We start from the raw sequence: 12,465 nt of genomic DNA on the forward strand, positions 1-12,465 counted from the left end.
GTAGGATCACAGCGTTACATACATGTTTACTTCAACACATGACATTGTTATGACATAATGAGTTTAGGTTGTAGTTAGCACCTACATTACATCTGACAAATGTTGTATTAACGCCACAGTTAAAGAACACTGGTCAAATCAAAGTGTTCATGTTGAATTAAAAGCAAAGAAAATAACTGAATTAATGTAGCACATTTCAGTCCAGGTGGACGCACAGTGTGCGGCACGGACTGTAAGCAACCACGGAAGTTGCAGCCGCCCGGTGACAGTGTGAACATGAACATTAGACACGAGTACGTGAAACCAATGAAAACAAATATAAATAATACAGTTAAAAAACATTAAACCAATGAATTAATTAAACCCAGCAACCAACCAGTAAAAAATAATGAGACGTGTGAATGAACTGGCATTAACTGCTGGACCATCACATCTGAGAAACAACACATTTACACAGATGTGTCTTTCATTTCTTTAATATTCAGTGTAGTTTCAAAGTCTTTCAAAGACCAGACCTCCAGTCCTGCAGTGTGTTGCTCTGCTTTTACACATCTGAGCTGATCGACACGTCTTGTAAAATGTTTTGACCTTAAATGCATCAGATGTGCAAATCAGCCAACAATTTGTGATGAGAAACACAACGAATGAAATACAGAGTTAAACAGTGAAATAAATCAGACACTTAAGCATGAGTGTGTGGGTTTATTAAAATGGTACACTACTGAGACTTAAAAAGATGCACTTTGTGTCAAGTAAGACAAAAAGTGTAAATACTGAATGTTTGTTATTAGACACCAGGGAGACAGGGAGAGACACAGAAACAGGTGTGGTCTTGTTAATATGTAACATGTAGTGTTAAATTCATTCATTTTGAGGGATAAAAAAAACTAGTTACTTACAGTATATCCTATAATATCCACCGTCTCCATCAGGTACAGTTTATGTGTCACTGTACATATATAAAGTACGTAGCGTTGACATTAGAACGAGCGTAACACTACTCACTTGATTTCTATAGAAACAACATTAGCAAAAGTCCATCAAGACCAAACCATCTAAATCAAAGTGAAATAGTAGGAAACGTATGTGAAATACAGGCTCAATGATATGACTAATATCAAAACCCTGTTAAAATAGTTACTGGGACGACTGCTCTTTTAATCTTTCATTCGGGTCCAATCCATACCACAGAACATCCTGATCCACTGCGGCCCAAGCCATTCGATCTGTGGTGAACGTGGCCGCCCACTGTCCCGCTGGAGAAACCACGATAGAGCCTCCTGCACCGCGGACACGATCCGCCATGTACTGCAGAGACAGCCGGGAGGAGTCTGCTACTGATTTACCTGCGTGGGGAGGAGGAAGTATGGAAATACATGAAGAAAAACTAGAAGAAAAGACATTTAATTGAATCTAATTCATTTGTTAATATCACTTAGAGGAGAACTTGTCTTACTGTAGAGAGTTTGTTAGAGAAAGTGTGTTACCTTGTTCGACATGTGAAAGAATGAGTCTGGCCAATGTGACCTTGAGAATAGACTCTCCATGACCAGTGCACGACACGGCACCACTGAAGTTGTCTGCGTATCCTCCGGCACCTTGATCACAAGAAAGAAAAAAATCTATTTCTGCATTTTAAGGCTGCTTCATTTCATGCACTCGTGTCCCTTAGTGCTATCACAAGTTAAACTCGACATTAAATGATGTTTTGAAGAAGATTTGAGGTGATAAAATTGCTTTCACAGTGCAACTTCATAAAGCAATTCAAGATGAGATAATACTCAGACTCAATGATGCTGCAGCCAACAGTGAAGTCATACCGATGACAGCAGAGTCTCCCACTCTGCCGACCATTTTATTTCGGATCCCTCCAGTTGATGTTGCGCATGCAACGTTACCAGCACGGTCAACGGCGACCGCCCCGACGGTATCATGAGCCCTAGAATGAGAAACAAGTGAAGGAAAGTCATTCTCAAAGAAAAAACCCAACTCCTGCACACACTAACCTCTTGTGCATTAATTCATTTAATTCAACGTTTCCCCCACTAGGACCTTTCTTAAGCAGGACCTGCCTTGCGGGCGGCCCTTCTAATCAATTAACAAACCTCTCTTGATGAATCAATGCAGGCGTGATACGTGTGTGTGCTTGAATTGACTTCTTACTTTGGATCTTTGGGAGATTTGATTCCCTGCACCATAATAGAGACGAGGCATGTGGTGTGCACGTTGCCCTCTACTCATCTTGTAGAAGTCAAACAAGACAATGTGCTCTCTCTCAACTTGTAGAAGAGAAGCACTGCACTGAATGTCAGAAGCTTCTATACTGCAAATGAATGTAAGGCCTGAGTGAAAAGCCCAGAGGGAGTCATCACATTTAATCAGAGTTAGTCTAATGGCTGTCAAACCCACATTGTGATCAAATAAAAAAAATAAAAAAAGGTTTCAGCAGTGCACGTTTGCAAATGAAAAACGACTGACTTCATCTGGTTTGAAGACGACAATGTAAAAACATCCTATTTAGCATTTCTCATTGATTCCTTCTGTAACTTTTCTTTAAAAAGAGGTTTTTAAATACTGCACATCCAGCACTTTTTCCTCCAAATGGGCTCCAGAGATTTATTCTATTTCGGTGTATTCAGGCTGAAGAGATGCTGTGAAGAAGTTAAGTCCAGACAGGAAGGGTCAGAAATAAAGCCAAACACTGCACCTACTCACCACTTAGTGTTAAAATCTTCATTTACTCCAGTAACGTAAGTCTTGTGCTTCTCCCATTCTTTCTTCTCGTATTCGGTCAGCAGTGTGTCAGGGTGGACGGCGACCACGCCGATGCTCTCTGCAAACAGGTTTGCGCCTCTGCTTGTCAGCATGACGTGGGCAGTCTGACGTTTTCCATGGCAGCAAACATGCAAGAAAATGGAGTTCATTACATTTCCATTGATAGCTGTTTGCAACCAGAAACATTTATGAAGAGGATCCAGATCAGTGCCTCTCTAAGCGTCAGCGTTAAGTATCTAAGACGCCACCTTTTCCATCACTGCCCGTGCCAGTGACACGGGATTGGCGATGTTCTTCACTGAAGACACTGCACCGGTGGCAAGTGTCCTTCCATCCATGATAATGGCGTCCAGCTCCACTTCTCCATCGGCATTTGCCGTCGCTCCGTGCCCTTTAATTAAAAGTGACAATCAGCTCGGACAAAAACTGGACACAGATGTTCTCAGTGACAGAGAGGGTGAGAGAAAGACAGGCTGCAGTTATGATTTCCTCCAAACTTTGTGTGGTCTTATGTCGCCTGCAGCGTCCTCACAAGTCCACATGGTGGTAGTACAGAGAGGCCTCAGAGCACGACACTAACAGCTGTAGACACAATATAACACCTGTGTCTGCAGTACGGGTGACAGAAGGTGGCACTTAAACACTGTTTAACCCACAATCTGAGAGGGAAAACGTGAAAAGGGATTATTTATACGGAGAAAATATAATATACATCAGGCAGGGCAGAGCAGTTTAAAGACATAATCTGACATGTAGATTAGATTATAGTGCAGACTAAATATGGGATTAATGGTGGATTATAAAGATGGGCCCCACGATCCGTCAGAAACCTGACCTCTGCTGACCACCTTCACTCTGATTCCAGATTGAGTCTAGATGAATGCTGGCATCACCACCAGCAGATGGAGACAGAGCACCACAGACAAATATCACTGAGTTAATAATACCTGCATTAAACACAGGGTTATCCTCCAAAGCCCTCACAGCTGCTTCAACAGCGTCCAGCGCACTTCCTCCTCTTTTCAGCACTGAGGACCCCTCACACGCTGCAGCCTTCACTCCATCCACAGACGCCTCGGCCAGTTCGTCCGGTATGGCCCAGGCCCCGCCATGCACGACTACGACTGCTGACATCTTTGAGTTCCTGCAGGGCACAGACGGGAGTAGTTCCTGGAGTGTCACGAAAATTATATTGGTTCACTAATGCCTACACAACATCTTCTCTGTGCCTCTGAGGTTAAGTCACATTGTTACGAGTACTACGATCGATACTGCACGTTAGACAAACACCCTCACAGCTTCAAGTTCAAGGTCAGGAGGTCAGATGAGAGATTGAGTCTATTAGTCATTTACAGATGAACCTTCAACTGTTTTCAAGGTGTAGACATGTTTTTCATGCACGTGTGTAACTTAGTTACTTTTAAAGTATCTTACCTGATGTATTACTGTGTTCCTCACACATCAATACCCTGATCATTACCTGTCTTCTTTTCTTGTAAATAACCTACTGATCATCTTTAATATTGCTCATTGTTTTCTCCCCTTTTCACTAATTTTACCAAACCTTTACTGTTCATAATAAACCTGTCCACAATAATAAAATATTAACACATACTTGATCTTGGAGCCTGGTGTGCATTGCTCTGTATAACTCTGTGTAATGTGGATATACAGTATTTATCTGATGTGACTGCAGGTTAGACTTTTATCAAATCAACCATCCAACCATGATATAACATTGTTGCTGCTTTTAGTCTTCTGTGATTTGCATTTGAGTGTGTTTGCGTGTGCTGGATGACTTCTACAATAATCTGATGCAACTGTCAGCAGATCCATACGTGTTTTGAAGTGTTGATCTGACTCGAGACTTAACTGCAGAACACGTGTGAACCAGCTCACCGGACAGACAGGTTATTCTCCACAGGAAGCAGCTGTCTGCCACACACTTCTTACAGCTGTTTGAATGAATATGTGCCAATGTGAGCGACCGTGAACTTCACATACCTGTCCTGGTCCTCGCGCTTCATCCCAGGGGACAAACTCTCCGCCATGGTCACGTGATCTCGTGGGACTTCAAGCGTTTTGCTCCACTTCACCCAGAAAAAAGCGCCTGCACGGTAAGGTCAAGAGTAATACAATTAAATAAATAACTTCCGGTGAAACCTTTCAAAATAAGACCCATGTGACCTGATTTCATGAACAAGGAACTTTTTATTGGTCATGAAACAGTCTCAATTTAACACTGATGCCTCCGTCTGATTTTAAAATAGTTATTTCGGGTTGTATGTGGTATCTACAATGCCCTTTATTCCCATTTGTAGATTTGTTGGTTGTGGACAGTTTTATTTTGAAAGCACTTTTGGGATAATTGTGCTTGGCTTGACGAAGGCGGGGCTTACAGGGTGCAAAATGAGGCCGGAGTTTATTAATTGGCTGAGCAATTACAATGGGCTTAGAGACAGGCATTTAGCTATGTTCATAGCCCACATAGTTATCAACACCTTGAAGTTTTATGAACATAGATAAGTAAACTCCCACATTCAAGTGGGACTCAGATTTGGGATAAAATGTTAGATAAAGTAAAAGATGGTTGATTTTGTCAAAGATTGGTGATCTGTGTCTGGACCTTGGGGCAGCTAACATGACCTGAGTCATACATAAAGCATTAATGGAGCAAAGTAATCACTGTTCACAAGCATGATAGGAACAGCTGCATTTATATTACTTATACATAAAGTTACAAAGCTCAACAGACACAAAAAGTCCATTCAAAAACAGAACAATTACAGAAAAGATTACTAATTAACCTGTACATGTGCTCACTGCAGTCTCTATGTTACAAAACATTCAACAAAGACATGAATCACATGAAGGGTTTTCCTGCATCACATTAATGGAGCAGTGAAATGTGCACTGATGCACTTTGACCACTAGAGGGCTGCAAGAGTGCATCAAATCCAAGCAGAAACACTTTTGATACAGTGTCTCAGTTAAATAGTCAGTCACAGTAATCTTTGTCCAAAGTAACATGCAGCAGTCCAGTAAACTCTCTGCACTGACAAACATCAATTACTGTTTTGCTGTGAAGCTCCAGAAATGTTTTGTGGACTACGAAACTTCCCCCGACTTTCCATCAGCATGGGGGTGAGCTGAAAATGACTACATTTTCATAATTGGGGGAACTTATCCTTTAACACATAGTCATCAGGCCACTATTCGTAGCTACTGTAACATCAACAGCATTATCAGCATCATCGTCATGAATCATTTCACTCAATACATTTTATATCAGTGAGGGTTCAGCAAGCATGAAATGCAAAGACAGCACTGGCCAACATGGGCTCATTATGGTCCCTTGTTCTGGGCTATCGAGCAGAAAAATAAACTTGTGTCTCATTTTCAGAGAGAAAATTAATCGTTAAAGAATAAAAAATAAAAAGAAATGGTGAGGACATGCACGTTATGATCAATATCTGCCCCTTCTAGGCCTGTTTGGCATTTCAGAAATAAGTGGAAGTAGAAATTAGCAAGAGCTCTAACATCAAATAAGAAGAATTATTGTTCTCTACGTATTTATACAGATGTATAGAGGAAAAACAAGTTAATAAAATAGTGTCTAAACCCAACTGGCCTCTGAAACCACACATGACATGTGGGGACTCAAAGGACTCATCTTTGAAACACCAGACAGGCAAAAATAAAATCTGGTCCCTTGCAACACCAATGTAAAATATAAGATTTAAAGTCATTCAGTCGATCATATGAAACTAACTTTAATACAACTTTCTTTCACGTGAAAAGAAATCTTATTTTGAAAAGTAACTGCTTCAAAAGCCTTTTAAACCTGCTATACCACTAACTACTCATTGATAAGAACTTACATAGTCTTACAAATTGATTTCAAGGTTGTCATGAACCAAAAGCTCATGAAAATTTTGATCTGAATTTTCATTGACTTGTACAGTCTTTGATGTTTAGTGGAACATTATTAAAAGAACAATGTTAGCGTTTTACAGACAAATATGTTTTTGTCTCATTACTGTAGATTTTAACAATAAATCAGTTCACCGAATTGGTGCACAGAAACATAAATAACACCCCAATGAACACTCATTCAGCCAACACCAGTGTCTGTAGTCCCTCCACAGTCTTTATGATTCTGATCAGTGAGTCAGAATGAGCTCTAAAGGTCAAGTGGAGCCCGAATTGGTCATTCAACAGCCTCTTGAGCTCAAAACTAATTTGTGAGTAAGTAAAGCAGCCAGCCTGCTGCGCTGCAAAGAACCTTAGGATTCAAGTCCTATCAAAGCAGGCAGACCAGAGAAGCACTTTATATGAGATGCAAATACACTGCTGACCCAGAGACACCGGTTCATAAGGATTTAATGAATCATTCACATGACATTAACGCTTCTCTTATGTGGTGATATATAATTTACTTTACACGCAGGTGACTTGACCTCCTCGATTGCCTTTTGGACAGGAAGTGGAAATCTTTCATTATTATGGCTCAGCTCTGCTCTTAAAATACATATCAGTCAGTGAGGTAGGCTGCTTATTGCATCCATGGACACTGCTCTGAATAGCCTCTACACTAAAGCTTTATAATAACTTATAATAACTTTATATACAAAGCAAATATGAAACATTTGAAAGACAATCCTGTCTTTGACCGTGTTTTATTGAGATTTAAACTAAATTATACTGGAAAGGGATCATAAATAAATCAAGTAACAGAGTGAGGAAACAATTTAGGAAACAAAATCTAATAGTTATATATTAGCCAAAGTAAAATCCATTGGAAACAAGAAATGACATCATTGATATTGCTGCCTCATAAGCCAAACACCTTTTCTTTTCAATATTTTTTAAACAAATTTATTTTTTTGATAATAGTGAAGTCTCACAAAACAAATTAAGACAATACATAAAGGACACCACTAAACAAGAACAGATACAAACACATAAAATTATTATTTTTTAATTAAAAGAAAAAGTAATAATTGTAGTAGCATTAATCAAAACCAGTGACGTTCAAAATGTAGTGTTCTACAAATCCCTCTAGAGTTCCTCTGGGCATATGTGAGACCTCTCCAGTGGCCAGATGGACAGAAGTTTTACATCCCTCACTGAAATAAACTTGAAACCTCAAAACATCAGGGGGCTCTACATCGAACCATTTTCGTAATGTTGTGAGGCTTGTAGTATACAAAGCAATTTTCACAATATACCGTTACCTGCTTTCACACTTGGAGTCCAATCCCAGTACAAAAATGATGTGAATTTAGAGGTACATCAATCCCAAATACTGTTAAATCTCACTTTGGACAGACAGCCAGACATTTTACAATTTTAGGGCACGGCCACACAAGATGAGGGGTCACATGCAGTCTGTGAAAAATCTTGGGTCTCAGAGGATTTGCTAAAAGATGTCATTGTCTTTGCCTTCAACAGAGTGTTTCTCCACAACCCATCATCCAGGTGGAAGCCAAAATCTTCCCCTCAGGATGTTTTATCATTGATATCAAGTTAACAAACATTTTTCTTCCTTAAAGCAGAAGCTTTCGGTTGTATATTCTCAAGTTGAATCATGTTCAAACCACTGTAATATATTGGTATGGATTGGATATAACTCCTAAGTTGTAACTAGCGGAAAAATGTGTTTAAGGGGGATCGAATTTGGTCCTAGGTTGTGAAAAAGATTTAAGAGTCCCACCTAAAAAGAGATCTTGTAATTTCAGAAATGGCCAGTTTATTTAAGAGCTTGTCAAGAAGATGCAAAATAATAATAAAGCTACGTTTATTTTTGGGCAAAATGTTCTCTGAAGGCCTCCAAGACACAAGAGCAGTAAACTATTTAAAGACAGGGCACAGTATAAATATCAAGTATGGAGCCCGGTTACAGAAAGAAAGCACTCTATGTTGTTTATTCTCATGGCACACTTTGATTTAGAACACATGATTTGATGAAAATAACAGCTTCATAAAACGTTATAATATCCACATGTGCAAAACAAGTTGCACATGCTCTCAGGATGCCACATCCACTGCCCTCCACTCAGTCTTCACACAGGAACACTGCCATGTTCAGCACCATGGACAGCGACAATCAAGCCTTTCTGTGTTTTTCTAACCATCAGTCTACACTGACAGTGACCGTGCCATACACTTTCACACAGATACAAGCTGGTGAACTCTCAGAACACTACGAGAAACTCACAGGCCACCATACTTTACGGTTTTCGAGAGAGTAATTGGATAAGAAATGTTTTTCTGGGAGATAAGGCACTATCTCTTACTAGTATGGCATTACTGATTTAGCTATAATTAAACTTTATCATATCAAAGTCAGCTATAATTCATGCTCCACTGATAGCCACTTAAAAATCCCTGACTTCAAATGAAGTGGCTCATGTCTTTATAATATACTCTTACAGCCCTGGATGCAGCCACACAACATTCCCAGTGTTATCATCAGTGTTTTCAGGACGTGTTTTGAGAATATTCTTACTTCTCCTGCAACACAAGCTGCACAAAACTCTCAATGCGCCGACTGACTGTAGGAGTGATATAACTGAAGCCCAGGCGAGCCTCAAACTTTCTTTTATCCGTTTCCCCCTCCGAGATCATCACCCAATTGGTATGCGCTCAGCGGGGAGCGCCTTTGTTTTCCAGCAGCAGCCAGTCCCTGAATATGGCCAATAATGTTGCTGAGGGGCGGGGAGCAGCGCGCTCTGCAGACCCAGCGAGTCTGAGAGTCTGGCGGAGTGCCGAGGAGAGGCAGCAGGCAGCGGCGGCGGAGATGGACTCACACCTCTGAATCACACCTCAACATCCTGCTGTCGAGCATCTCGGAGACGTTATCTTTTTATATATATATTTATATTTTCTGGGCTTTTCTCTTTTTTTTTTTTTTGCTTGTGGTGCTTTTAAAGACTGGTAAACTGAAGAGAGAAGAAGAAGCGGGAGCGGGAAGGTTTACAGTTGCATTCCGACGCGCAGCACTCCTCCCGTCGCCTCACCTGCACGGCCGGTGAAGAGGTCCGCTGTGTGTAATAATGCATCCAGATAAGCACTTACCTGAACTGGTGGCCGAGAAAAGCAGCCTGGACCCCTCCTTTGTGCATGCGGTGCGCCTGCTTGCAGAAGGTAAATCAGGTATTGTTATTTTATTTTATTTTTTTAATCCACTCTTCTTTGCGCACTTGTTTATGAGCAGCATCCGCCGGGGTCTCTGCAAATGAGAGCACCATTGCATTGCATTTAGGGGGAAGTGCAGTGGCCCCGATGTGAGATTATTTGAACACACTGCCCTTGGCTCTTTTAGTGTTTGCTTGATTGCAGTGGATTTGTTGTGTGTTAGATGGTAGAAAGCTGCTGTTTGGATCCAGTGCTGAACTTTTCCCACCACCGAGAGCAGAGACAGAAAGTGAAGTCGGTGTGAAGTCAGAGAGTTCTCACCTCTGATTCTAAGCAGCTGACCTCCAAGGTCAAGTTGGCTGGCACATGACACCTGGAATGGCAGCCCAATTGCTTTAATTGTGTAATGACTGGATTTAAACTGTGCTGCTACTATTCAGATATGTTCCGTGTATTGCCATCGACTGCCTATTCAGCATGGAGTTAGATCAGGATCTCCTGCAAAGACTGTTTCATATCAAATTTGGCAATGTTATATTGTGTTTATGGGACCGGAAACAAGCTGCATGCTGTCAGAAAAGACTTCTGCAAACCATCTCGAGTTTTCTTGAAGAAAACGTGCGTACACAGACCAAATGTCATCATCAGTCTGATATTGTAAAGTACCTTCACCCATCACCACTTACAATAACTGATAACCGTCATCAAGGTCACAGAAGGGACTTGATGCCACTGAGACAGATGTTCCACAGTCTCTCCTCTGACTTAATGTAACGGTATGTCTAACAGGGCAGTATAATCAGACTTCAGCCTGCAGCATATCAAGTACTCTTTCATACTGCAGGTAGCCTTGGTCTCATTCACATGCTGCTGAGAATGTGTCACTTTTGATAGGAACTTATCACCGCAAAGCAAACACAAGAACTCAGCTCGGCTCACCCACTCTAACTTTTGCATTTAGCCAGAGACAGTGGGCTCTGGTGAAAATAGCACGTAAAGGCTGTTTGAATTGGGGATTGACCATCGGCTGATACAAATAGAGATTATGAGTAATTAATGAGACCACTAACCAATATTTGGAAATGATATACATTTTTGCAGTAAAAATAAAAATTTTGGTGTAAAAATGAAAAATGACCAGTGATGGAACGGAAGTAGGGTTTTGTGTTTGTAGCAGTATTTGGTTATTTGATCATTTTAGTTACTTTGCAGATTCAGATTATTCAGTGTTAATAGGCTATTCACTGTGACTAAGCATGGGCCAATATGAACATTTTCCTATTACCCTGTTTACCACACTTGAAATTCCCAGTATTATCCTGATAATCAAAAAAATATGTATTGATATTTTTAATAACTTAAAATCGCACCAAAACCTTCTGGAATCACAATTTATTTTATTGCATCACCAGTAAGACACACATCTTTTATTAGTGAAAAACAAACAAAGAATCTTAAATAAGTAATCATAAATCTTTAGGTCCTCCTGAGCAAAGTAAGGATAAATAAATGGTGGTAACCTCTTCATCCGGACATTCTTTACTTTTGAATCCGTAGTATTAACACGCATCCCGTTTAACTTGTTTTTGGGGGGGCTACAATAAGCCATGGCCTCAGCCACGGTGAAGGGCTTGGGCAATTTAAAACAAATCAGAAAACCAATATAGGACTGTACATCAGAAAGCTGTATAGCTTTTTCAAGTCATTCATGTGAGGATATTCATGATTTACTGAATTCTCGATTATCCTGATAATGGAAACTCACCACAATGAAGTTGCTGATGAAGGTTTTCAGTCATCCAGGTCATGGTAACTCTAAGTGCTGTATATCATAGGCAACTGGACTTGAAGATGTTTCACCTCTCATCCAAGAGGCTTCTTCAGTTCTAACTAACTGGAGAGGAGTTGCAGGCTTTTAAACTCGGTGCGGGAGTCGTTAAGGACACGTGTGAGCTCTGAGTTTCAGAGTCGTTAGGGCCACTTGTGGGTCGTTGACCTAACGGACCTTCATGTGGGTTGCTAGGGCTAGGTGAGCCACAATGGACTTGTTGCGTTTTATCACGATCCGCAATAAAATCATTTATCGTCCCACCCCTACTTGTCATGTGTGACTAATTAGATAGTGTTGTAGGCGGGACACTGAGTAAGACCACAGAGTGGTGACCACAGATAGAGAAAGCATGCTGCATATGAGCCAGAGCAGCACATTTTTAAATGTATTTCGGATACGAAAAACCACAGATGCAGATAATTGGGAAAATGCTCAATATCGGCCCTGATAATTGGCCAGGCCGATAGTTTGTCTATCCCTATGGTGAATGTATGAAACAAAATATTTTTCTTCTAGCTTTATAGACCCAGAGGTGTTCAGCCCACATAGACTTACAGTTCACTTCTTAGATTATATACAGAGGCACGAGAAAACACACAGGAAAACACTTGTATGTAAACATTGTATATCATGTGTAAAATAAGCAAATTAAGCAAAACATGCTTTCATATGTAGACTGTACAGAAAAATCTCAGTTCAGTGAAACTTAAAGGGGCTCT

The 12,465-nt window shown here is 40.6% G+C and overlaps 2 protein-coding genes across 7 annotated transcripts in view; one reads left to right on the forward strand and one right to left on the reverse strand.

Moving 5' to 3' along the window:
* Window positions 1-157: 157 nt before the first annotated feature.
* On the reverse strand, window positions 158-4,855 carry LOC311270983 (isoaspartyl peptidase/L-asparaginase). Its single transcript, XM_084376285.1, has 7 exons — window positions 4,780-4,855; window positions 3,723-3,919; window positions 3,024-3,166; window positions 2,716-2,879; window positions 1,821-1,939; window positions 1,488-1,598; window positions 158-1,346 (listed from the first exon to the last, which is right to left on the reverse strand). The coding sequence occupies exons 1-7, from the start codon at window positions 4,824-4,826 to the stop codon at window positions 1,138-1,140; spliced, it is 990 nt and encodes a 329-aa protein (XP_084232411.1). The 5' UTR covers window positions 4,827-4,855; the 3' UTR covers window positions 158-1,137.
* A 4,722-nt stretch (window positions 4,856-9,577) lies between these two features.
* khdrbs2 (KH domain containing, RNA binding, signal transduction associated 2) overlaps window positions 9,578-12,465 on the forward strand; it is a 79,269-nt gene continuing 76,381 nt past the window's right edge. For 4 of the 6 annotated variants that reach the window (XR_014624284.1, XR_014624285.1, XM_084375802.1 and 1 more), the window contains exon 1: window positions 9,578-9,933. Coding sequence is in view for 3 of the 6 variants with exons in the window: in XM_084375802.1 (XP_084231928.1) it covers window positions 9,834-9,933 (100 nt within the window). In the remaining 3 variants the exon portion in view is untranslated. The remainder of the gene's footprint in view (window positions 9,934-12,465) is intronic. The other 2 variants (XR_014624286.1, XM_084375803.1) reach the window with 1 other exon arrangement.

The sequence above is a fragment of the Pagrus pagrus genome (assembly GCF_965226575.1).
Source record: "Pagrus pagrus genome assembly, chromosome: 15".
In the NCBI taxonomy this organism is placed as follows: Eukaryota; Metazoa; Chordata; class Actinopteri; order Spariformes; family Sparidae; genus Pagrus; species Pagrus pagrus.